Source organism: Narcine bancroftii, chromosome 10 (assembly GCF_036971445.1).
Source record: "Narcine bancroftii isolate sNarBan1 chromosome 10, sNarBan1.hap1, whole genome shotgun sequence".
In the NCBI taxonomy this organism is placed as follows: Eukaryota; Metazoa; Chordata; class Chondrichthyes; order Torpediniformes; family Narcinidae; genus Narcine; species Narcine bancroftii.
This window is the reverse complement of record NC_091478.1, coordinates 104,778,639-104,805,834: the sequence shown is the minus strand read 5'-3', so window position 1 is coordinate 104,805,834 and position 27,196 is coordinate 104,778,639. Positions and strand designations below refer to the sequence as shown.

General features: G+C 41.3%; 1 protein-coding gene across 2 annotated transcripts; it reads right to left on the bottom strand.

The window, feature by feature from the left end:
• Positions 1-2,336: 2,336 nt before the first annotated feature.
• Positions 2,337-7,271, bottom strand: foxf1 (forkhead box F1). 2 transcript variants are annotated; one of them, XM_069902139.1, is made up of 2 exons: positions 5,868-7,271; positions 2,337-3,862 (listed from the first exon to the last, which is right to left on the bottom strand). In XM_069902139.1, exons 1-2 carry the CDS (start codon positions 6,835-6,837, stop codon positions 3,702-3,704), a joined length of 1,131 nt encoding a protein of 376 aa, XP_069758240.1. In that variant the 5' UTR covers positions 6,838-7,271; the 3' UTR covers positions 2,337-3,701. The 2 variants fall into 2 exon arrangements, with proteins under 2 accessions (XP_069758240.1, XP_069758241.1); XM_069902140.1 differs by having other exon boundaries at positions 2,337-3,859; positions 5,868-7,267.
• Positions 7,272-27,196: the final 19,925 nt, after the last annotated feature.

Below are 27,196 nucleotides of genomic sequence, written 5' to 3'. Positions count from 1 at the left end.
CCTAATTTTCTTTTGAATTCAACTATTTTCTATCCTTTTGACATTAATATAAATGTAAAGAAAATGTTAAGAACCAAGATAATCTGTCTTGGGCTCTTTAAGGAATAATGGCCTGGACATCTAAAGAGCTACCCACTCCAAACACTCACTCAGGATTCAAGATTCCTTTATTGTCATGTAATAGTACAGAACATGTAACATCACATGGAATTGCCTTCTGCCTGCAGTAGGGGAGACAAAGAGTAGCCATCAGTTTCACCTGGCACCCATTACAGTATGAGAGAAGAAAGAGAAGCAAAGGAGAGACCCTTCAGAGTCACTGAGTGTCCATGGATTTGTCTCCAGTGTTCCCACAGTCTCTCCCGCCAAACAGACTCCAAAAGTGTACTTCAAGTGTACTTTTGAAGTTGTATTTCAAAAGTGTTATATTTTGGATGTAAGATTAAACAGTGATTATTCTCCTCAGGTGTTTGTCCAGCATCCCATTGTTTAATCTTAAATCTAAAATATATGACTTTTGAAATACAAAAGAAGACTGAATCAATTCACACTTTGAGAATGAGGTGACTTTTTTTAGACATACAGCACGATAACAGGCCACTTCGGCTGTGCAACCCAATTAATCTACACTCCCCCCCCCCCCCCCCCCCGCCCACCGGTACGTTTTGAGCGGTGGGAAGAAACTGGAGTCCCCGGGGAAAACTCTCGAAGACACAGGGAGAACGTACAAACTCCTTACAGACAGTGTGGGATTCGATCCCTGGTTATATAACTCATTAGGCACAGCCTAATTAACCTGCCAACCAGCAAGTCTTTGTGATTGGGAAGATTGCGGAGTTCCTCGGGTAACCTGTGCTACCACAGGAAGAATAGAACATAGAACATCACAGCACAGTACAGGCCTTTGAACCCACGATGTTGTGCTGACCCATGTAAACCTACTCCAAATCAATTGCAGAACTCCCTACCTCGCACCCATAACCTTCTACTTGCAAACTATGAACTGCTCCACTCTGTCAGTTCACTCTCACATTAGTATCAGTAGATCCTTGATTGTAGCTGGACAAAATGAGAAAAAGTGATTTGATGTGGCGGAGTCAGCCCATAGCAAATTGTGCCAATTCAGTCATTTATAAATGAGGATTTTCTACATTCCTGGTTCTCTAATTTCATCCCATTAATCTGATAGAAGATGAGGTAAGTGCAGAATTTCAATAAATTGAACCTAAAACCCAGCAGAATGAATTTGGGTCCAATGGCTTCCACCTATCCTGTAAGATTCTGCGCTGGATGAACAGTGGAAAACCGTGAGCTGCTGTGAACGCACAAACGTGACGTCACTTCTGCCCCAAAGAGCAGTTAAAATACTGGTTTCAAGGCATTCTGAGAAATAGCAAATCAATCCCCCATCACATCATCACCCTACTTCACATTCAGAACAGATCTTAACATAAGAAAAACATTCAAGGACTTTCTGATCCTTGGGAAGTTCAAAAGTCTGCAGACACTGTGATTGCTGGAGGAACTCAGCCGGTCACACGGAGATAAAGATATAGAACCAATGTTTCACACCTGAGCCATTCTTCAAGTCAAGAGCAAAAAGCAGGTAGGCTTATCTGAATAAAAAAGGCTTGTGGATGAGAGAAGAAAAGGCAGAGGAGCACTTCATCCTGATTCTGTTGGACATCTCATAATAATAATCATCAGACACAGCGAATTCATGCGCATTCTACAAGATTGCACCATTCCAGGCACCTTCAACCTTGGAATAGTCCTCAATAAACCATTCCCTCTCTCCCTCCTGGAAATCTCTCACTTCAGTGGAGCTTCATGTCCTTTTTCTTAACCGACTCAGTGCAAGTTGCTGTTTCACAGCATTATCTCATGATGTACTTGGATGTGAAAAGCATTGTAAAGATCTGTTCTCCCCAGGTCACTGTGAACGGTGGCTCTCAACCGTTTTCTTTCCACTCACATCCCACCTTAAGTCATCCCTTATTCCCAATGGCCTAGGGAATACTTGAAGTGGGATGTGAGTGGAAAGAAAAAGGTTGAGCGCCACTGGTAAAACAATGCAGTGCCACGCGGTGGCGCTGCAGAATTTTTTCCCCTTACCCCCCCCCCCCCCCCCCCCCCCAACGAATACACTACAATGCTGGAGAAACTCAGCAGCTTTAAATCTCGCCCCTAATTCCGCCCTTTGAAACGTTTGCCTCAAACTCCGTGGTTCTTTCGCGGCGACCAAGCAACGTGGTTAAGATGGACACATTTATTTTTCAGTTCTGGTTGTTGGAGGGGTTTCTGAACAGTTTGAAACATTTTGTCTCTCAGGTGTAAACCATTTTATATTTTTAATGTCCATATATACAGATTACATTTCTGCTGAGAAGATACACAATTGTACGGATATAACTGGAGATATAGATTCAAAGGTATGTCAGCAACTTCAAACAAATGAGGAATAATCCCTTTATAAATTGAACCATCTATTTACATCAGTAAAAGTGTCCATTGTTAAAAAAAATCAGTCCTTAAAATAACTTCAGAAATGTCACAGCAAGAAAAAGGGGGGGGGGGGGGGAATCTGGACAACTGACATCAAAGCAGAAGCAGGCACAGACATTACAGCAATGAGTTTAATACAACGACATCCACATCCTTTTGGAAAATATACTTCTTAAATGAGGCAATTATTTAAAATAAAGCATAAAATACAGCTACTCGAAAGTCTTATTAGCTACAGTTCTGTGATACCTTTTAGTTGACCAGAGACCTCAGAAACATTTCAGTGTTGGAAAATAAATGGAGTGTGACTGACAATTGTCTCTATTCCGCAGACATTAAAAGTCCCAGTAACTCTAGTTCTTGAATTTGAAATAGATGTTTTAAAAATATTACAACGAACCGATTTTTCTTTAAAAATCGGAAAGTTCCACTTAAGGAGTTGCATTTGATTTCGCTGTTTATTTATAGGACAATTATAGAGTTAAAGAACACTGATAATCCGAGAGGAACAGGCTTTCAAATAAATTACCCCGTGTCTGAAATGTCAAGTTTGAAACACTGCAGTTTCAGTTGCCGAGCACCTCGGGAGCCCAGGGGACTGTGGTGGGTCCGCACACCCCCTGCCACCTCCATCGGAGGCGACGAAAAACTGCATGCCAGGATTTCTTGGATTTCACAGAATGATATCATATCGTGGTGTCGACTTCATCCATTCCGGCCGGCCATCGACTTAAGATACAAACCAACTCCTCTATCAAGCCCCATGAATTACATTTGTATACAGTGCATAAGGTTACAAAACACAATCCTTCAAAACAATACAAAACGCCCAAAATATGTATTGTTCCACTACATCTTCAAACTAAAAAGGAATGTTCCTTTCTTAGAGTGGCGCTATGATTGATCGACATGACTCAATAAAGGATACAAGGCAAATATTGCCAGCAAAATTCACGATTTTTGGAGACTATGCAGTGTCCTGTATGAAGGTTAGCTAAAAACTTAGAATAAATAGGAACTATTTAAATTGAGCATCGCTGAAAGTGCCTTCACGGATCGTTATCTCTCTTAATAATGATCCTGGATCCACTTCTTTCTTTAAATAGGATCAAAAGAAGTTTCTAGCGACGGGAACGCACTGCTGATGAGGAGTGCCAAGCAGGGGGGAGGAGATCCACTGGGTTCGCTACGTTGTATCACATTACACACGGTTTGATATCTTGGTAAGTCACTTGTTGATAGTAAGATCCATTAGTTGATGGATGCATTGAAGGGGACGTCATGGCGTTGAAAGAGAAGACAAATTCTTTCCTATCGCACATGCTGGGAGACTGGGAATGATACCGCGGGATTCCTGCTGGAACAAAACAGGCAGAACCACCAATGAGGAAATGTTAGCACAATGTTTCTTCTCTTCTAACGCGTCTTCGTATCTCACTTGGCAAACAGAGCAAATACAACAGCGAATGGTTCCAAAGAAAAGAAATGCATGTACTACGGAATTAGAAATGTGGCGCAAAACCAGGATCAAAACACGAAAGACTGGAAATGTTAAGAGGCGCCTGCTTTTAAAACGCGTCGACCGGAGAGTAGCAGACCTCACCCCTCGATATCCCTCGTAAATTATTATAAGCCGAAAGCCACACCATGCAGTTGCCGTTTTAATTCAATGCGTAAACTCTCGGGATGCCAACACTGTTTCCCCACCGGCCTCTGCACATTTTAGAACAGGTCTTGGGAAAATCACTGACAGACACAGTCACCAAGTCGTGGACTTGGATCTGACTTGTTCTATTGCTTTGGAGAACCATGACATTCCAAAGAATAGGTTCCCCAAATTTCCATGGGCCTCAACTTACATTATTGTGAGGGGTTTTTTTTCATGGATGTTTGAGCGAGGAGCTCATATCTATTTCCACTGACTAACATTTTCAAATTCGAAATTGCACATCAGCTTTCTATTTCTATGCGTTTAGAAGTTGCAGTTTGCCGCCTCGTCTGCACCGTTTCTCGTTTTAATGTAATGTACACCTCGACTTAAATTGATTAAGTGGCTATCGTGTGGGTCACAGTCTAACATTTGATTTTTAAAAAAAGAACTGTAGGTTTAATTTCTTCTTTCTACCAGTAGCTGGTTCACAGAAAAGGTCCTGTTGATAACATTAATCAACAGCTGAGATCAGAAACTGTCTCTGTCTTGGAACTGTACTTCTGCAATATGTGGATTGAATTGTTCCCCGTCATGGACAAGAGCCGACTCGGGAGAAACTTGGATTTCGCCAGCTGAAACTTCACGCTTTTTAAAAAAAAAGACAGGACCTGGGGCCTGTTTATTTGTCATCACATTCTGATGTAGGTTTCGGATCTACCGCAGAAATAATGGAGATGAAATGATCTGTTCCCGGGGTGATTGGGACCTGGGTATTGTGCGTTTCTCCCGCACCACCCCCACCCACCTCCGACTCTGCAGATTCACACAGTTAATCCTGCTTTGGCGCTGAACTCCAGGCTATGAATCCCCAGTAGACGGGCTCTGCGGCAGGGAGTCGGCTCTCTGCAGTCTGATGTTGTTATTGCCGTCGTGTTGGCACCGCAGTAAACACTGTCTCTGCGGGGATGGCATCGAGATGTTTTCTTTGACCAAGTTTTGGAATGTGTTAGAAAAACAAAGGATGGTTTATTCTTTCGGTTGGTTATTTATTCCAGACAATGTCCAATTATGTGTGGGGAGAGGGAGCAAAAACAACTCACTTCCTTAACTTAATGACACTTTTGAAACTCTTCTACAAGAAACTAAGCCCCATTCCAGGTTTTATCATTTTCCTAATTAATCTTACTGACGCACGAGAGAGAAAGAGACTGCGGCCGCAACATTTCACTTCCCAGAGGTTGATTTTTGAACTTTATCAGCCAGACCAAATCAAATTAGATTTCAATCCACATCGTGTTTACTCCACTAGCTGAGAAATCATTTTAGTTTACAGAAGCAAATAAAAGGTTACCGCACTGCAAAGGAGACCCGAGTTGTACCGGCCACTACTGGAATTCTGAGTTAACCCCTTGCATTAACAATATATTTTTTCCCCCTTCTTCATATTTCTGCCTGATTATCCTTCATTGGCGTTTGGTCTCAAACTCATCAGGGAAGGTTTGTTTCTGATCCAGATCCCTGGGTGAACCCGTCCCGAACAATGATCTGTTGTCTTTCACAATTTGGATCGGTCGTCTCAACCTATTAAATGTCGCGTTCAAATTCTCGACCCGTTATTATCTATTCATTTGGTAAAGGATTTCGTTGTTGACCCATGGTAAAGCTCTTCACATACTTGTCATTGAGCCTCTATAACACCACGGCTCTGTACCTTGGATGTCGGCAGCGTTGTGGTTATTCGGGTGGAGATAGGACTGATCGAGGGAGTGCGCTTGGAGGTTGGAAGGGAGATTCGCCGACGGGTTGCACGGTGAGAGAGGCTGCTGTTTGATGTAAGAAGGCCCGTTGTTGAGGGCGGAGGCCGTCGGAGCCCACGCTGAGGCCGAGGTAGTGTACATGGAGTGTGTGTCCATCACCCCGCCGCCGGCCAGCAAAGGAGACGCGGACACGGAGCTGTCGGCGTGGTTGGGGTAATCTCCCACGGAAGATCCCGTGCAGCTTCCCATGTAGTGACCATTATTGGAGGAGAGGTGAGAGACCGAATGTCCTGGTAAACTCATCCCATCCACGTTGCTGGGCAAATGTCCGTTCATCATACTGTCGAGAGAGAGTCCGCTTGGAGCACACGAGATGGGTCCTCTTGACCCCTGAAAGTTATAGGTCTCTGGGATGTGGTTGAATCCCAGCCCGTTCACCATGCTGTACATCGGCTTCAGCGCTTGACATTTCCTGCGAAAGCCCCTTGGTCTCCGTCTGAAGGAGCCTTCCTCAAACATGAACTCGCTGGCAGGGTCAATAGTCCAGTAGTGGCCTTTGCCCGGTCTCCCCAAACCCTTGGGCAGTTTGATGAAGCACTCATTCAAAGAAAGGTTGTGACGTACTGAGTTCTTCCACCCTTGGTAGGAGCCTCGGAAAAAGGGGAACCGGCTCTGCAGGAACTGATAGATCTCGCTGAGCGTCAGCCTCTTGGTGGGAGAACTTTGGATGGCCATGACAATCAGGGCGATGTAGGAGTAGGGCGGCTTCTCCGGGCGCCGAATGCCCGCGTTTGTTTTCTTGCTTTTGGTGGAGGTGGCAGATTCCATCACAGAGCTCTGATTGTTGGGCTTTTCGAGGACTGCCGACATGGAACTGGTCTGCGCCGCGCTGTGAGCCGGCGGCTGCTGACCTTCGGCTGTCATTGAAGAACGATTCTCAGAAAGCAGGTCACTTTAAACGGCCGGCCGCTCAAACCCTGGACTGCGCGGCTCCCTTCAATGTTTCCAAACCTTCAAGCTTTTCTGTTACCCCCTTTCAAAGCAAATTCGGGATTTCCCAAAACTCAAAGTCGTGTCGATGCGGTTGGGGAAAGCTCGGAGCGAGCCCTTCCCCCGACACCGTTATTTCTCCAATTCTGAAGCTCTTTGCAAAGGTCGCCTTGATGCCGAGTAGCTTTTCATCGCAGTTGTTCTGGGCTCTGCCACGCCAAAGCGATCGCGTTTACTTTATCTCTTGTCATCAGCGACTCGAGCCTTTCGGCTGTCAGACGTAAGGAACAAGAAACTCCCCACCCCGACCCCCCTCCCACCTCGGTCAGGACTGGTGGGCTGTGAACCCCGCCTTCATTTCTGGTCTGAACTTTTCTACGTCGTTCGAAGCAACTTTTTATGGGGAGGGGGGAGGGGGGGGAGACATCGGACTCTGTGCCTGACTGTACCTCGCTCTCTTCCTCATTGAGAGAGAGAGAGAGAGAGAGAGCACGAACGATGGACAGATAAATGAAATACAGCCAACTCATAGAGAAAGCGAAATAAAATATATTGGGATAGAGGTCAAACTAAAACGACCCACATCATGACAAAATAATGAGTACATTTTAAAACTCGTTGAAAAAATCTCGGGACAAAAGTGGATATTGAAGGTAACAGTCAGGGTGGAGAATTGGTTTTAAAAACAGCAGATTATTTTTGATGACGTACGAAATGTACTTTAAGAATGCGGTGGTTAAATGCTTGATAATATATTGGTGTTGGATTTTCTAATAATGTGAATTCGAAAGTCTCTCTGGAAGCTGGGGCTTCATGGACAGGAACATGGACAGGATGTTTATACAAAAACAATGTAAACATCTGCGACCTGCTCCTTTAAAGAAAATTGAGTGAAATCCCATTTAATACCGTTTCCTTTCTGTTGTTATAAAATGGTCTTTGTAGCTTCACGCCTGACTGTTTAGATATTCTCCTTCTATATGTATTTATATATAAATAAGTTAGTACAATCTGGGTTGTGCCCATTTGCTAAGCCAGCAATGTTTGCCACACACTCACACACACACAGAAGCACGGCAAGAGAGAAAAAAGAGCGAGACGAACGAGTAGCCTCGGCGCCTGGTATCATTTGCAATAACATGTCGCATCCCACAAACATTATCCGAGGTAAGGGACATCATAAATATTTCTGCATGCCTTTCAAGTGAAAATGAAAGCTTTTCCATCATTAGATGGTAAGTGTGAGAAACCCATGCTTTGATTGAGCGTCGCGTTTAGAAAGTGCCGTTCTTCTTGTTAGTTTTATAAACATGAACTCGAAAAACAAATGCACACCTAAGGCACCTCCATCCCTGAAAATACTCCCTCCTCTAAAATCGTGGGATTTTTTTGCTCACCGTATGGGATGTCGATCCGAAAGATGGGATTCCTTGAAGTCCGATTCTGCAATCGATTTGATTGGGTTTTTTTTCCCAGTGAAGGGAGGTTTTGACGAAATGTCAGCGACACAGTATCGACACAATTCAAAGATGTTTGCAGACAGCTCGACCGTTCAGGGTCGGCTAAATAATGAGCTGCACCAAAGTCCCTAGTATTGATCATACCGCATGATATGATAAACGTCGAGAATCCATATTCAAAGAAACACAATTGCAACTTTAAAAGTCCAGGTTAAACAAATCGGGCTAAGCTTCTACTTATCAGCCTTTGTGAAAAATAAGTTGGATAAAAATTGAGCAATGGTGCTTGCCTTTTTCAGAACAGACCCCGAGCACTCGAACAATAACATCAGTAAATGCAGTGTTTTTGCGCTTAATGAGGAACTGACGATAAAGTCAGGGATCTTGCCGGACTCATCAATAATCTAAAAGTTGGCGGTGTTCGTAAACTCGAAACGATGCTTCAAGTGGGCCAGACCAATTGGAACTTGATAAATATAGATGCATTCGAGTGACATATTTGCCTAAACAATTTACAGATCTTTTTCTTAAGGCAGATTATGGAATGAGGATTTGCTAGTCTTTCAACGTATTAGTTTCAAGATTTCATGTTTTGACAGAGCGCACGTCTTCTTCTACCCAGAGGCTTGTTGGCTTTTCTTTGATAATATTCCTCAGCTTTATCCACCTGCCCGCATCTAAGAGATATACTAGGAAAATAGCTAGAAACAAATTTCTTATTAGTAAATGGAGAACAGATCCTGACATCCTACCCCAATCCAATCCATAAAGCGCCGACGATTAAGTGTATTCCAGTTCCATAGATATTTTATTAAAATATGAACGTAAAATGAAATGATTTAATTATGCGCCTTAGTTAATGAAATGTTGAAGATACATTTACCATTGGTGCATAGATGGACAAAACGACGACGCACTGTTACCACCGTCAACTTTTCTTATATTTATATTGAGCTAAACCATTTAAAATGGTTTATTCTCTCACCATTGCTTTACAAGCACCCATTTCCTTGTTTCACTGTACAGCCACGTGTTTGGTTATTGTGCTTTTCTGAGGTCAATTAAAATTAAAACAGATTGATAAATTAAAAAAATGTCAATTTACTCTGTCGGGGAAAAATAGAAACTGATTTCAAATCGCACAGTCGTTAGGATCAGTTCCATCTCCACAATCCAGTACTAAATGAAAAAGATTCAGGGACATTTGTATCAAATACCCTAAGAATGAATCTACTGCAAAGAAAAACTTGTCGTGCAAAAAAACCCCAATTACAAGTGTAAAATCCTAGTAGACGTTTTAATGATCGCGGCCACTTATTTATCGCATTTAGACAACTTCAAACCATTCTCCTGCATCAATAATATCCTTCAATTCACGTCTTATTAAAAAAGGGTTTTTATGTCCCACTCTCCAACTTGACTAAATAGCAATATCAGGTTCAACAGAGTCCTGTTGATCATATGCGAGGTACAACTAAAATTCATAAGTTGCTGTACGTCGACCAGGTTTGGGGTTAAGTTATTGTAAACAGGCTGTGCAATCAGTGACCCTGTTAGCCCGAGCTCGGCATTTATCAGCGTTGAGGATTGAGGTTGAGACCACCCACGGCTCAAGTTAAGGCACGCGTGTGCTCCGTCCACTTCCCTTCATTTAATTAACATCAGCCGCCCCAAAACACCCCTCAACCCTCCCCCCAACCCAACCCCCTCTTTCCCAGCACCCAACAATTTTGATAGAAAGTTTCTTTAAAATGTTCAATCATCTCATCAATATTTCTGGGTAACCACGGCAATTAATCCTAAATCCTAGGGGTAGTGCCAGGAGCAATTTCATCAGCTGTTAATAAAATGCCCCCTCCCTTCCCCTAAGGTGGTGACAGAGTGTCTTCTTAATGGTCCCGCAGTGAGAGTTCCTCAATCCGAGAAAAATCAACCGAAGGCGACTCAGAATGTAGACAAGCTTTGATCCACCCCCCTCCAGCCTCTGGTTTGGCCATATCATTTTTTTTACTTGTTTTGTTTTTATCCTTTGTTTTATCTCTTTCTGTACCCGCTGAAGTTTGCGAAACTTCTTAAGAGGGCTCGGAAAGGACGACGTTTAAAAAAAAGTGATCCAGGCCTATAATCCTTAATATGTAACAATATGAGAAGCAAATGTTGTACATGATTCGGCGTTTAAACGCTCATGAAGCAAATCGTAGACTGACTTTTTATTTGAAAGCAAATGTAGTTTGTAGCCATATAAAGACGCTGGAAAGTTGACTAAATAAATTCATGCACTAGATGGAAGTTTAAATGGCACATGATATTCCCTTAACTAGACTTTATGAGATGAGAGAGATTAAGGTTTGCGTTGCATAGAGTAAAACAACTTTGTTTTCTGTAGTTTAGTTATATCAAAGCCGCATTGACGGAGGGGGGGGGGGTTAGGAGAGGGGGGGGGGGGGGGGGGGAAACGCGTTGCCCTGATTTAAAATTATGCCATATTATAGAAGGGCTCCTGTAATTGGTAGAACGGTTTAAAAAGCCACATGCTTGGAGAATGATACGAATATCTGTCTTTTAAATTCGAATTTTAAATGATCAAAAAGAGTAAATCTTTTTTTTTCAAATGTGTCCGGTGATTTAAACACTTCAGGGATTAAAGCTAAATTGCCTCACAATAAAAGGAGTACATTTTGGATGTGAGTGCTACTTTGTTTTATAATAAACGTATCTTTTCATGTACCAGTTTCTTGCACGAGAAGACACAGCTTTGTTTTGAATAGTCAGTCTTCGCTGTGTGGTTGAATAGCAATTCTGAGCAGGTCAATCCCTAATCTTCAATGACTGCAGGCTTGGACAGAACCTTGACTTCCGAAGAGAAGCCAAGTTTTTTTTTAACCAATCTCCAATTAGAAAAGCAGGCAAGTAATTTTTCAACGCAAATACTTGAACAGAACTCAATGTTTTATTAAGGAGATAAATCATTTTTTTGATCCAGAAGGTATCTATTATTTTTGTGGCGTCCCTATCTCGACCCATTTCGGCTGGCTCTTCAACTAAAGGCATGGATTTTCCATGACGTTATTCCAGTGAAATATATGACAACAATGTAGTTGAGAGAATTTATAGCCTCCTCCACAGTTTAATTATGTATTTGTAAGACTTGCATTGCTCGTTTGTGAACAGAAGTACCAATTCGAACCTGATGTAACGCAAACAATGGCCGGCCAGTTAACATATCTTCATGTTCCGTTTTTGCATGGAATAGAAGCTGTGACAATATCATTTATTAACCGATCTAACCATCTTCGGCAGTTTTTTTTTAAACCAAAAGTCATTTGGAACTACGCAACACTTTTGCAGTTACAAATAAAAAGGAACAATGTGAACGAGGGTTCATGCAAAAACAATGCAATTTAATTGCACTTGTGAGCTTTATTCTAAGGCATGTTCCTTCTTTCTTTCTTTAGTTTAGATGCCCCAAATGACCGAGATTCTCTTTGGAAGATTCAGCCATATATGCCCGTCTATGTGTGTACTGTATATTGTATTGTTCGCTCCTTTCTTCTTTATCTAATTTTTGGGTTCCAGCTTCGAAATTAGTTGGAGAATAGAATCCAGGGTTTGCATTTACGAATCTGGAAAAACGTTAGCCTATGAATACATACCGACGGGAAGAGGACGTTTAGAAACAATACAAGCAACCAAATTAAAAATCTGAACTAATTCCGTTAAATCAGATTTATAGCAGATGAACATGTTATTTTATTCAGATTCTCCTAATCAAGTTTATTTGCAAATGGTTCATATTCTGGAAACTATTTTAGTGTTGTTAAAATATAAATGAAAATATTAAAATAGTTAACATAATAATATTTCTTTTGTTGTTGGTAGCATAATATTCCCTTTTGAAATCTTTTAAGTACGTAAATATGTGTTGCCCCATTATCAAAGGTCATTATTGCACGAGATGTTTTCAGAAAGGCAGAAAGAGGATATTCCTTCCCAATGTTTTGAGCAATGAGCTAAATATAAATCGCTTGTGGAGTATTATGTTCACCTTTATTATCGATTCTTTTTGCCAACTATTAACATATATGTTATCCATGCAGAGTTTTCAGTCCAGGAAGTTTGTAACAATTGTATTTTCAGTTTGCAAATGAACACATTATGTGAAGAACAGATTTACTAAATTGAAGTTCTGAGACCAAAACGGGCAATGTTAGCAAAAATGCTGATTGAGAAACGTGCTTGTTGTTTAATGGTTTTTATTGTAGCGAACCCAGAATGATTGGTCGCTGTAATTCTTACAAGATAAGACGGCAACAACTTGCATTCACAAAGCAACTGTGGATAATTATAGTGGGGGGGGGGGGGGGGGGAGTGAGGTGCTTGACCGAAACATAATCAGGTAAAAAGAGTTCGGATGCTTATATGTTAAAGTTAGATTACATCTAAACATTTTCGGATGCAAATATCTTGAGATTCAATGGTATTGCAAGACTGGCAAATATACCACTTGCCTCAGAATCAATGTATTCCACTGGTTCACATAAAGGAAACGATGTGGCAACATGCCTTTCTATAGTTTACAGGCCACTCATGTTTGACATTTCCACAACCCGGCTTAATCATATATTACAATTAATATTTCATATTATCACTTGTATCGGTTATTTGGAGCAGAATTTCTAGATTGATCTTATAGACTTCAAAAGTTGTCCCCCCACCCCGTCCCATCCCCCCCCCCCCCCCCACCCCCAATGCCGTGGCACATTAAAAAAGTGCATTTAACGGGTCAATTCGCGACGTCGCTGTTATCTATCGTATCGCTGTGTGTTGTGAACGTTGTTTGGGCGAGCTTGCCTTGATGGGGGATGGGGTTGCGTTAAATGAACGAAATTCTGTCAAGCAACACTAGAGGGCTCATTTCGAGGCTCTTCATTGGTTGAAATGTGCACTGACATGACCGACTTGGCTTTGAGTCAACGCATCTGATAAGGGACGTATCGCTGTTAATATAATTAGAAACACATGTCTATTTGTAGATCGATGGCGGTGGTTCAGCCAAGTCAAACATCACTGGAGACAATCTGAATCAATCATTCATCATATCACATTGTTCATAAATAAACCTCCCAATATCGATTGTGTGCATTAAAAACGCCGATTCCGATCTTTGGCCCCGTCCCTGATTTTAATGGTTCCACCGTTGTCGACTCTGCCTTCAGATGGTGCACTGGAATTTTTCTCAAAATATCCCTTAAAACTTGCTTCTTTGGCCAAGTTTGGACCATTTGTCCTCAGATCTTCTCACGTAGTTTGGTGGCCAAGCTTGCATCGTGGTGCTTTTCTATAATAGGTCACGTAAAAGAAAATAAAGACATGTTAGAAAATTAAAATCAGATCCAAAAAATGCTCAGCGGGCCGATCAGCATCTGGCAGTGGGTGAGTGATTGGGTAGGGTCGGGTTTCCCATTTCTCAGAATGGTCAGATTCTGCCTATTTTTCTTTCACGCCCAAGCAGGACTCGAGAGGTAGACATTCGGATGAGTGAGACTCCAACCAGTGAAGAGAAACGATTGCATTATGGTGGAAATTAAATTCTTCGATCTGAAGTCTGGACAATTCAGAAATTGCCCGAATAGTCACATTTAACGCGTGCTTTCGCCTGACGGATGAACACATCCTTTTCCACGTCCAGATTGTATATTTAACACACTTCGAACAACGATTCCTGTTGTTGAAATAAAAACTTTCAGATCCAGACCCTTGTGAAATACAATACACACGAACTTGATATAAGCGCACCTGCTGAAAACGTTTGGATCCATAGAGATGATTCCAAACCAGACATCACCAACAGACTCTGCGATGAATGTAGTCTATGTGTAAACTCTGTGTAATCCAACAGGTCTCCGACCTATCACACGAGTCAGGCTTATTGCTTGAAATACGATTTTCTCAAGTTCAGAAAAACACCAGCCGAGCTCATCCCGAGAAAGGTGTGAAAATCTACCGAATGATAATGAGGAGATACACTAGAATCTACGTGTGGATGTTACGTGGGGCCGAAGATTAAAATATAGGAACTTGATTATGTGAAGGGCTCTGCCCAATTTATTGTCCTGTAATCTAAACGCAGCGCTGTGAATGTGGACTAGGCGGTATTTCTGGCCAATTAATTCCTCTGGGGGCTGCAAAAAAAGAACAAAAGCAAAGTGAATATGGCATTTTAAATCCGGCAAAGTTTTCAAACGTGGACATTCTCATCGAATACAATCATCGATTGTGCTGGTTTCTGCACATAAACGATAATCGGCTAAGCAGATCGATCCTTCGGGTTTAAAGCTAATTTTCAGACTGGTTCGTTCCGTTATTTAGGGGGAGAATCTGAGGCGTTTTATACTGCCCGGTCGACTGAATATTTCAACCATTTGCTGCCACATATGCGATAAGCGTTTTAGATTTTTTTTAAATATATTGTTTCCTGAAAATTATTAGCTTCTGATTTCATGGTCCTATGTTGGGCTCCTCGGGGACATTTCTCTCATGCCACTTTCCCTGAAGAATATAGAGTGATGGATGTGTCAATCCTTCCATGCACGGATAAAAGCAAAACGCACATTTTCTACCTCGTTGTAACTTGTGCTCGTTTTTCTTTCAGTTGGATAGATGTGAGGGCGAGGGCACGAGAAGGGGAAGGAACACATGCAATCGTTCAAATTTAGTCTCGGCCATTCGGCCCTAAACTGGGGCAATTGCTGAACGTTTCCAATTTATGAAAATCGGAATGCTCTAAGAACTCAAGTGTTTAAGAGGCTGGCCATGCCCTTTTATTATTGCGAGGAATATCAAGCCTACTTCTTTACCTTGAACCAAAAGAAAAAAAAATTCAATGTGTATATTTCGTACGAATCGGCAATACCATTAAAGTGATCATTTTTCCAATGAACCCGATCGCGCCTCTACAACCAATAAAAGTAAATGATTTTATTTGCTCATTCTTAATATTTCAACCGAATAATGCAGAAAAATATTTCGCAGCCAAGAGGCAAATTAGACCCATTCCTTTTTATTGTCACATGTTCTTGTTCGGGTTGCAGTCCTTGTGTTTGCATCCTCGTTTCAATACAGTATTTCCAAACATGGGCCAGCTCTACTAGTGTGAATTTTGTATTAAAGACTGTTTGAAAAAGATCTATGGGAACGCGGCAGACTGGCTATCGATAAGAGAGGAGATGGCAACCTGCTTTTGGTTCATTGCCGCCCAGTTGTGTTGTATTCCAAGTTCTCGTTAAAGATTCGAGTGTAAGCCCACAGACCCGGTGTTCCCCACCTATGAGCCAAACCTGGATTTCCCCAGCAGCAAGAAAACGCTTCCAACACCCAAAAAACCTTTCCTCCCTGCGTTATGTCTTCGCATAAAATAGGCTGAAATAGTACAGAATAGAACCCTCCTCCGCGTAAACGTTTTCCATTGTTTTCTTGAGTGCATGACATCTATATTTATTCATAATGTTATAATTTATTAATCATGAGATAGTAGACCCGAGCAATTCAAAGCAGCCTCTCGAGGATGATAAAGCTGTATTCAAATCCAATCACGTAATTAACTCTGTAATAAACGGTCCAAAGACATCAAAAATATTCCCTGCAATCAAGTTCATTAACTTGCATTACATCTGAGCGTGGAAGCTAAAACCCAGTGGCTTCACTCCAACAAGAAAAACATTAATTGCAGCAAGTATTTAGTGGGATAAATATCATGGGATAGGTTGTACCTATAAATAATCTTTCCTTATTGAACTGATTTTCTATTTGATGGCGTTCATCAATGAAAATTCGTAAGCGCCTCAAAGAGGGTGGGGGAGGTGGGTTGGGGGGGGAGAATATAAATTTGAAGATCTCCGTCAAGGTTTTTCAAGAAAAATCCAAATGTTGTGAACGAACATGAAACGTAGTTTTCTAACCTTGCTGAATAATCGAATCAGGAAAAATCTGGGGCAATGTTAGTGAAGGCAGATACCATGGCTTGGTTGGGATATGTTGATACAACTGCTTCTTAGAACGATTACGTCTCAGATTGACTGGGAATCGCCCTCCTTCCTTATTCTACTCTTGCAAATCTCCCAGCAAGATATTCATGTCCTCATTATCGGTGAAAAAAAATGAATGTTGTTTTTCTCACTCCCTGAAGAAAACAGCGTAAGAACGCACCTCCCCTCTCCCTTGTTTCCACAACTCACGATCACCAGATTCTAGATTTTAACCTTTTAATGACCAAGCAGCATTCAAACACCGTAGAGTTTCCAAGACTTTCAATGCAAAACTAAAACCGCTCCTTCTGTTGAGTCTTCCCCACTTCTCTCTCCCGCCCTCCTGTGACTGTTTGAACACGAGGACAGAGCAAAAGGCGGCTCATAAAAGACGGCTGATAAGGTTTAACCACGTTCATTATTTCCAAACGCATGCTGTTGTAAGTTAAATGAGCCAATCATTTTCTCAATGGGTGGCATCTTTGTAACCCAGCATAACTGTTCTAAATTCTCGCTTTGATAAATCGATGCTGCGGTCAAAAAGGGCATCAGTTATAAAAGACACATTCCCTTCATCTTGATCAATCTTGTCAGCTCGTCATTTGGCCAGGGTTCAATTTCTGCATTTGTTGAACACAATGTTTCTCCAAAAGTAGCACGGGGGGGACGTGGAGGATTTCAAGGGAGGGACTCACGGTTTCTTTTCCACGCTCCTGGTGTTTTCTCCGAGAGGACGAAATTCAACATCCATGTGTTGTGAACCCAACCCCGCGTGGCGTGTTTCTAATCGACAGACAGCCATCTATTTTGCTTTAATGCAATGTCAGGCTCTGAAGGAGCCCCACATCAGAAAGGAGGCAATTCCCTTTTGGGCCACACTAACCAATGCAGCTGTTCTGCGCAACATCTGGGTCTTTTGGGAGCTTCTTTGATGTTTCTTTTGTAGGATGGCCCCCACTCCCGGATTGCAGATCCTTCACTCTGCCAATCCACTGTGGGCACGGTCCTCGTCACCCTTGGAATAGGAACTGCAACCAGGGCAGCACAGGCTGGCGTGCACTTATCGTCTAAGCCCACCTATCTTTTAGTTGCCTAATATTTACCAACGATTATTTTTAGGGGCTCAACATTCACTAAAGTGGCTCCTTGATGAGGTTGAATTTATACATTGCTGGGACCCCCTGACACCGACGTCGCTGCCCTCCGAAGAATTGTAAGAGTGTTTGATGATGGTGCGGCTTCTGGTTTCCTACTAAACACTCTTGACAAACGTACGGTTGGGGCTTAGAATTATTAAAACCTGTCTGGTGGTGACTACTGTACAAGTACTTTTGGCAGTGGACGATGATTAAAGGGGCACGGTCGAGTCTGGTGCGAAAGCAAATTGCATGAGATAGCATATAAAACAAGAAACTCTGTTTGAAGAAGTACTCATTTTAAAAGGCAGTGACAGCCACGAAGATGCAGTTGAGAAAAGCAGGATTAATTTGACTCATGGATGCTTCAGATTTGGGAACAAAGTTTCAAACGAAGACAAGAAGCAGTTAAAAAATACACCATTGAATCCTAAAATTAACCATTGAGGAAGAACCTCAGAACTAATAGAATTAAGTGATCATTCTGGCCTAAGTGCCATGGATAGCTTTCGCCCTTCAAATGTAACCTAAAGCTTGACCAAAATTTAAAACATGTTATTTTGACCTAACAATGATTGAAAAGCAGGGAATGCTGACACTTCTGTTTTAATGGGGCTCAACTTCATTTGATGGGTCAAACATAGAAAATAGAGCATTTTGAGAATGCTCTGCAAGGATGTGTGTTCATGGTAACAGATCCAGAATCTGATTAAATTTACAGATTTCCTTTCCCCAGGATTTTCAGCATATTTATTTTAGTCAGCCTAAAAATTTTTTTTAAAGTTTACATTTCTTAAAAGGTTGACATATCTTGACATTTGCATGGATTCTTGTTCCAAAGCAGGTCAATAACATTTGAGACATGTTGATATATTTAAAATCTTGTAACACAAATCTCTCAAAGTTCTTGCAAGTTATGCTGTTTATAGACAGCTTAATATGACTCAACATCATGATTACTTGATTATTTAAATTTATACCTGGAGTTGCAATTCTTTGTAGTATTCACCCACCACATGCCTGTGATATATATATGGTTTATACAGAACGAACTGCAATAATGCGCACATTTCTCATGCTTATTACAGAAAAAAACTCCATTTCATAAATAATGTGGTCTCACACAGTCCTTTTACCCCACTTAATCCACAAATTTAAGGTGGCATGTACAGCTTTTGTACTTGCTGATGGGTGGAACCTTGGATTGCAAAGTTATATCAGCGTTTTTGCTCAATGTCTGTGAGAACCAGAGATTTTCTGAAAACATGTCCGTTTTGAAAATGCAGTGAAGTGTTGATAGGAAATAAGAAAATGGAAGTATTGTGATCTGTTGAAAGTTGGATAATAAATAAAATAATAATAACAATTACAGCACGGAAACAGGCCATTAGGCCCTTCTAGTCCGCACCGAACCAAACACCCCTTTCTAATCCCACCTCCCTGCACAATGCCCATAACCCTCCATCTTCCTCTCATCCATATACCTGTCCAACCTTTTCTTAAATAATACAATTGACTCCGCCGCCACTATTTCTCCCGGAAGATCATTCCACACAGCTACCACTCTCTGAGTAAAGAAGTTCCCCCTCATGTTACCTCTAAACCTCTGCCCCTTAATTCTTAACTCATGTCCTCTTGTTTTAATCTTTCCTCCTCTTAACGGAAATAGTCTATCCACATCCACTCTGTCTATCCCTTTCATAATCTTAAATACTTCTATCAAATCCCCTCTCAACCTTCTACGCTCCAAAGAATAAAGACCCAATCTGCAAGAGAGTAATTCTGTATTGGGTTGTCCTTCAAATTAATTTATTTCTTACCCTGTTACACTGACAACAAATGAGCATTCTTCCCAAAGGTGAGTAGAATATCAGCAAGCTACAAATTGAATAAGCATTGCAATTAGAAGCCTTAAACAAAGCCATCATATATGGGCAGCAGGAATGCAGAGGCACTGAAATCCATGTTAGGGATTGAATGTAGACCCAATTAGCACAGGATTAAGATGTTCTCAGATGATATAACATTTTACAATGAAGGTATCCAGATGATTATTATGACATCAACATGCAATTTTTTTCTTTAGCTTTCTAACTCCACATACAATTGTTCGGCAAAAAAAACCCAGTTCCATATGTGTGTTAAATGTAAACCATAAAACAGAGCAAAATCTATGCAAGATAAAATGGAGATGGAGAAAAAAATAATTTTTTTTTGTCTGTTAGGTTTTAGGAATAAGTGATAATATATCTTCCGAGAGGTATAAAAGCTGGCGGCGAAGCCACAGACACTCAGAGACTCTGACGAAACCCTCTTTGGCTTCTCTTTTTCCGACTCTAAGAAGCGCTTCAGGCAATTTCTGCTAATGGTGAATCCGTCTGCCTTATTGCAGACGTAAGCAAATTCTATGGAATATTGTATTGTTTTTATTTTGTGACAATAAGGGAATCTTGAATATAATAATTTTTATGTTCATCAATTTGTAGAGCATTAATTGAATTAACATCGTGTAGCTATACCAGCAATGTAACAATTCACCATGTCTATCTGCAAAATCTTAAATGTGCCTGTACAAATAATATTTATTTCAACACAAACACTGCAGACTTTTCTTCCACAGTGATGGACGCTATGATTCAACATGCAAGAATTCAAAAGGTATGACAGGTAACAATGCTCCTCTTCACATTTAAACAAATCACATTCATTACAAAAATATTATTTTCATTTACAGTTTATTTTCCATTGTTTTTGTATAGGGGTAGCAGCCTATGATAAGCACAGTTATAATGCCTAATAATTGCATCTCTATTTGATAGTTTGTGCATATGAGGTTATATTCATTTGCAGACCCAACTCTTTCTGCTTGTATTTACAAACTGCTCCAAAATAGTAAACTTATTGGAATGGCATCACTTATGACAACAGGCCTTCATTTATGATCCCACCTGATGACCATTCTCCCCTTTAAACCACCATTTAAGGTGCAGGAGTAGCCCATCAGGCATTTCAAGCAGTCCCAACATTCAACATAAACCTATGTTGGCTTTAACTCTTCTCTCAATGCTTGTGTGCTCTGGAGACAGATAATGAACAGACTACAGAAATTAATTTAATTTTTAATTTAATTTAGACATACAGCATGGTAACAAGTCTTTCCAGCCCATGAGACCGTGCTGCCCAACACCCCAATTAACGTACAACCCCTGTCTGTTTTGAAGGGTGGAAGGAAACCGGAGCGCCTGGAGGAAACCCCTGCAGACATGAGGGCCAGGTCACAGGCGCTGAAACTGAATTGCGCTAACCACTATGGTAACTGTTCTGCCCCGCCCAGTTTACTTTGTCTTCAGTATCTCACTTAAAAATAAAATGCTCGACTGAATTTAAGAATGAACATGGCGCAAAACTCATTTCCATTACGTTTAGAGTAAATGTTCCTGTATGAATGGGGACCAAAGTTAGTTTTTAGACTTCAATTGTAGCCGCAATCTCAATTTAGGAGAATAGGAATTATTCAAATTATGCCATCGACTTAGGTAGCCTGTGCGGAAAACAACGACCTGGTGACTTCCACTGGAAACACGAACAATGAACATAATGGACCCAATATGTGTTGATTATAATAAGTAATATTTTCATTGGAAACCAGATGTTTAGAAAATATGGGGGAAATTATTTTGGTCACAAATGTGTTAACATATGTTTAAAATGTCCCTCCCTGTAGATAACAAGAGCGTTCGGTTGCTCTCATTCTCAGCACGGAATCGAGTGCTCTGGTTTGGATTGGCCTTTGTGGTCTTTTATGGGTCATATAATGGGAGGCAAATATGTGCAGAGCATGTGCAAGATTGAAACAATGGCCGTGAATCTTGACGGTGTTGCTTGAGGAGACATATTTGTCTGGGTTCCAGACCTCTCTGCTCTCCCTTAAATAGTGCCAATGAATTCATATATATATTTTAAGCAAGGAATTCTTTTTCATTATGTTTACTTTGCAGACGGTGTACCAAAGTACAGTAAAAAATGCATCTTGACAATTTTAAACCAAAATTGGTCCATTAATATACTTCTCTTTTGCCAGGGAAACAGATTCACTGCAGATGTGTTCTACATTTGTGGAAAATGCAATGCCAGGTAAAAGGAAAGTATGTTCGACCTCCCACTTCTCTACATCCAGCAGAGTATTGGGTGAGAAGCATAAATGTACTGAGCTGAAGACAAGAATACTCTTTGTATCCGGCCATTTAGTTTTATGGCTGACACATCAAACACAGCACTATTCATTTGAATGAAATTGCCAACCTGGATGGAAAAAAGGAAAAAGTAAATTTTAATCACATGGGCGCGTACACACACACACACACACACACACACACATGCTTTAATTATAGAAGAACATAAATAAAAAGGTGCAGGAGTAGCCCATCAGGCATTTCAAGCAGTCCCAACATTCAACATAAACCTATGTTGGCTTTAACTCTTCTGTTCCATTTCTCTATTCCCCTTAATTCTTTGATCTATCCATTATTTATTCACCTGCACTTTAATGATCCAACTTCCACCACTTAGCTGGAACATAGAATTCTAGAGATTCACCATCTTCTGTGAGAAGTTTAAATGACTGGCCCCTTATCTTGAAGTTATTTCCCTTGTTCAAGACTCTCCCACTTGCGAAGTGTCCTACCAAGCACCATGGGGATTCTTATAGTTTTCTATGAAGTCACCACTCATTCTTATAAGCCCCAAGAAATAAAGCCCCAAGCTATTTTGTCTCACTTGCAAAGACAATTAAAACATTTGTAATTAATTTTATTAAAATTTCAACTATCTTAAATGTCTCTGAATATCAGAAGTTCATCCAAAGACCATCAAGGCAACATAAAGGAAGGCCTCAATTTCTGCCTCCTGAGCCCGAGTGATTACACATGGATGGCTCTGCCTGGCCAGGCAGTCGAGGTTTCAAATTTGATTAAACCCATAGGACATAAACAAAAGCTTGCACAGAGGATAAATGCAATGTACAGACTAGGTCACTCTCCAATGCACAGACTAGGTCACTCTCCAATGCACAGACTAGGTCACTCTCCAATGCACAGACTAGGTCACTCTCCAATGCACAGGCTGGGTCACTCTCCAATGCACAGGCTGGGTCACTCTCCAATGCACAGACTAGGTCACTCTCCAATGCACAGACTAGGTCACTCTCCAATGCACAGACTAGGTCACTCTTCAATGCACAGACTAGGTCACTCTCCAATGCACAGACTAGGTCACTCTCCAATGCACAGACTAGGTCACTCTCCAATGCACAGACTAGGTCACTCTCCAATGCACAGGCTGGGTCACTCTCCAATGTACAAACTAGGTCACTCTCCAATGTACGGACTAGGTCACTCTCCAATGCACAGACTAGGTCACTCTCCAATGCACAGGCTGGGTCACTCTCCAATGTACAGACTAGGTCACTCTCCAATGTACAGACTAGGTCACTCTCCAATGCACAGGCTGGGTCACTCTCCAATGTACAGACTAGGTCACTCTCCAATGCACAGACTAGGTCACTCTCCAATGCACAGACTACTTAACTCTCCAATGCACAGGCTGGGTCACTCTCCAATGTACAGACTAGGTCACTCTCCAATGTACAGACTAGGTCACTCTCCAATGCACAGGTTGGGTCACTCTCCAATGTACAGGCTAGGTCACTCTCCAATGCACAGACTAGGTCACTCTCCAACGTACAGACTAGGTCACTCTCCATTGCACAGGCTGGGTCACTCTCCAATGTACAGACTAATTCACTCTCCAATGTACAGACTAGGTCACTCTCCAATGTACAGACTAGGTCACTCTCCAATGCACAGACTCGGTCACTCTCCAATGTACAGACTAGGTCACTCTCCAATGCTTTTTTCAATTGTTTTCTATAGTAATGTGGAATGTGGGAAACACGAAAGTCTGCAGATGCTGTGAGTATAGTAAATGCACAATGTCGGAGAAACTCAGCAGGCCACAGAGTATACATTAGATCATAAAGATAGATACATAACTGACGTCTTGGGCCAGAGTCCTTCATCAAGGTATGATCAAAATGTAGCCAAGCGCCTGAATAAAATGGCAGGGGAGGGGCAGGTATGAGGTCACCAGTGGTTGTGGGAGACTGGGGGAGGGGGTGGAGGAGGAAGTAGGGGGGGCTAGTGAAATCAGAACAGGGAGGGGGAGGGGAGGTTGGAGACTGGAGAGGACAGATGGTTGAGGTTAGAGGTGGGGGGTTCAGAGGGGGAAGGCGGCAGGCAGAGGAGGTCAGTGGAGAGTGAAGATTTTGTGCCTGATTCCAAAAGCACAATCTTTTGCACAAATTGATGAGTAACCTCTTGTAAGTACAGTATGAATGCCTGAAATTGTGCACCTAACTTTCCAAATGAAATAGATTTAGATCAGGCCAATAACCACTCAAAGGATATAGACAGTCAACAAATCATTAGCATCCTAATAAAAACAAAGTTTATGTACCAGCAAATGGTGGGTACAAGAGATTAAAATTGCAAATTCTTTAATTGTTGGACTGTAGCTTGCTTAATGACACAACCACTAGAAGTAGAATCAAATATGTTCCAAGAAGGAAATGTTGTTTAGTTTCTGCCATTTTTAGTGGAAGTGGACATCAGATTCTTTGTTGTAATCGCAAACAACAGGCAAGTTTAATGATTTTCCATTTAATTGCTGTGATTGAATTAGAATTTTTACCAGAATAGTTATGAACAGAGAGGGATTTGTGCTATTAGAATTATGTGTAGATGGATAGGTCAACTAATTCATACAGTAAATAGCTGAGACCACAAAGGTGCCAAGTTTGATTATCAATCTGTGCCATGTGAATTGTTCTTATTCAAAGTAGCATGAGGAATGTTATATTTGGCCTCTCATTCACTAGAGTAGAATTTCTGCTGAAGAAATTTCACCCAAATGCAGATGTCATTGTTGGAGGAAGTTTGCTCTTCAAGATTCTGCTAAAAATTAGTTTGTGTAATGACTGATACAAAATCTATGAACTATGCAATCAGACATGATTTTAACTTGCCCCTTTTTTATTGAAAGCTTTCTAGAGGTATGGAATAAATATAAAAGTCTGAAGATGGTTTGATCTTAGAAAAAAAACACAAATATACTGGAGGGACTGAGTAGGTGTCCATAGGTGGTAAAAATATATAACCGACATTTTGGGCCTGAGCCCTTTGATAAGGAATGTGCAAAAAGCAGGCAGGCACCTGAATTAAAAAGGAGAACAGGTGAACAGGAGGACAGGAGAGGAAAGGTAAGAATTGATCAGGAGAAAGATGTGACTGTGAATGCAGAGCTGGAGGGAAGGAAACATAGGGAGAGGGAAAGGGAGATATTAGGGGGAGGGTTAACAGAAATCAGAGAAACCGACGTTGGAGGGTGCCCAGATGGAACATGAGGTGTTGGCTCTCCAGTTTGCATGTAGCCTCAGTCTGGCAGTGCATGAGTCCATGGAAAGAGATATCAGCATGGGGATGAGGCTGGAATTGAAATGAAAATGTGTATTAAAAATGTAGATACCTGGAGCAGTTTTTAAAATTGTATAGATTGTTTTTACTAAGCCTGACCATTCTTCTACAAATAATTTAACTTGATGTTAAATCATGAGAAATAATATTATGTTAACCAACTGAACAATGTGATCAGTGCATTCATGTACAGTAAAACCCTTGGTATCTGGCACCTATGGGGCATTGTTAGATGCCACATATGCACGCTTTCCAGTTTCTTGAGATTCGCTCTTACAGCACCTAACCAATATACCTGCAAGAAGAATAAACAGTTGGAGAGAGTCACCTCAATGGCAAGCAGCACCAGTCAGCTCTTCATCCCGGGTTGACAGTTACAGTTACACACAACTTTATTCAAACACCTCCGATGAGCAAAGCACGACCAAGGCAATCCACTAGCTGAATATTTGCTCCAAACATCACTAAAGGTTTATGAGTTTACAGAGACATGAATTCAAAGGACATGAACTTTTACAATATTCGACTTTTATTTAAATATTTCTTTCTTTCAATTTATTTATTTTCCTCAAATTTTGCTGGTTGTTTGAGGTGGCCGGTTGCTTGAATTCTGGATAACAGGGGCTTTACTGTATATTGGATAGTTTTTTATTAAAAAATTATATTTGTGTTTTTTCTAAGATCAAACCACCCCAACGGTGACCAATTCTTCATCCAGGGTGTCACTATTGCTGTTACACACCAACTTTATTCAAACATCTCCTAAAGGGACATCTTTTCATTCTGAGGTTGTTCCCTCTTGTCCTCAACTCTTCCACCACTAGAAACATCTTCTCTACATCCATTTCATCTTGCCCTTTCAATATTCATTATGTTTCGATGAGATAACCTTTTATTCTTCTAAACTCCAGCGAGTACGGTCCCAGAGCCATCAAATGTTCCTCAAATGTTTACCCTCCCATTTCTGGGATCATTCTCGTAATCCTTCTCCGGACCCTCTCCAAAGGCAGCACATCCTTTCTCAGATATGGTGCCCAAAACTGCTTACAGTACTCCATATGTGGTCTGGTCAATGTCTTGTAAAGCCTCAGCATTATACCCTTTCTTTTGTATTCTATTCCTCTTGAAATGAATGCTAACATTGCATTTGACTTCCTTATGACTGACTCCACCTTCAAGTGAACCTTTTGTGAATCCTGCACTAGCGCATCCAAGTCCCTTCGGACCTCTGGGTTCTGAATTCTCTTCCCATTAAAAAAAATATTCTCTTTCTTTATTCCTGTTACCAAAGTACATGACTAACCATGTCACTACACTGTATTCCATCTTCCACTTCCACTTCCATTTCGGGATGAAATGATCCTGTGTCTTTTGAATTATTCCCAGAAACTCCTGCCTGTCTTCCCTGTTAGGGTTCTTTTCCCATCATGTTTAACCAGCTCCCCTTTCATGCCTCTGCAGGTACCTTTACTCAACTGTAATATCAACACATTTGATTTTAGAAACTGATTGTCAAACTGCAGAGTCAACTTTATCATATTGTGGTTACTGTCTCCTAATGGTTCTTTTATCTAATCAAATCTGGTTCATTGCAGTGCACCAAATCCAGAATTGCCTTTTCCCCAGTGTACTCAACCAGAAGCTGCTCTAATAAGCCATCTCGTAGGCATTGCACAAATATCTTCTCTTGGATCCAGTGTCAATCTGAGCCTTTGGAGTGAAACATTAAAGTCTGCAGGTGTTCTGATTAGAGTAAAAACACAGAAATACTGCAGGAACTCAGCAGGTCTCGCAGCAGCCAGAGGTCGTAAAGATGTCTAACTGACATTTCGGGCCTGAATTAAAAAGGCTGGGGAGAAGGAAAGAAAGGGCAAGGGGAAGAGCACAGGCCAACAAACAAAAGGTGATAATTGGTCATAGGTAGGAAGAGAGGAGAGGAAAGATGAGAATTGATCAGGCAAGAGGTGGCTCTGTGAATGCAGAGATGGAGGAAAGGAGAGAGAGGGAAGAGAGAGAGAGAGAGAGAGAGAGAGAGAGAGAGAGCTTGAGGAAAGGAGAAATAGGGATAAAAGTGGGGGGATGGGTGGGAGGACAAATGGAAACCATTGATGTTAGTGCCATTCGGTTGGAGGATATCCATAAGG

What these genes read in the sequence shown, in the direction of transcription:
- foxf1 (XM_069902139.1), bottom strand. Translation starts at nt 6,837, where the DNA reads ATGACAGCCGAAGGTCAGCAGCCGCCGGCTCACAGCGCGGCGCAGACC. An exon ending in CAACGCTGCCGACATCCAAG is followed by an intron (nt 3,863 to 5,867) that starts GTACAGAGCCGT and finishes GTTTTGTTCCAG; the next exon opens with CAGGAATCCCGCGGTATCAT.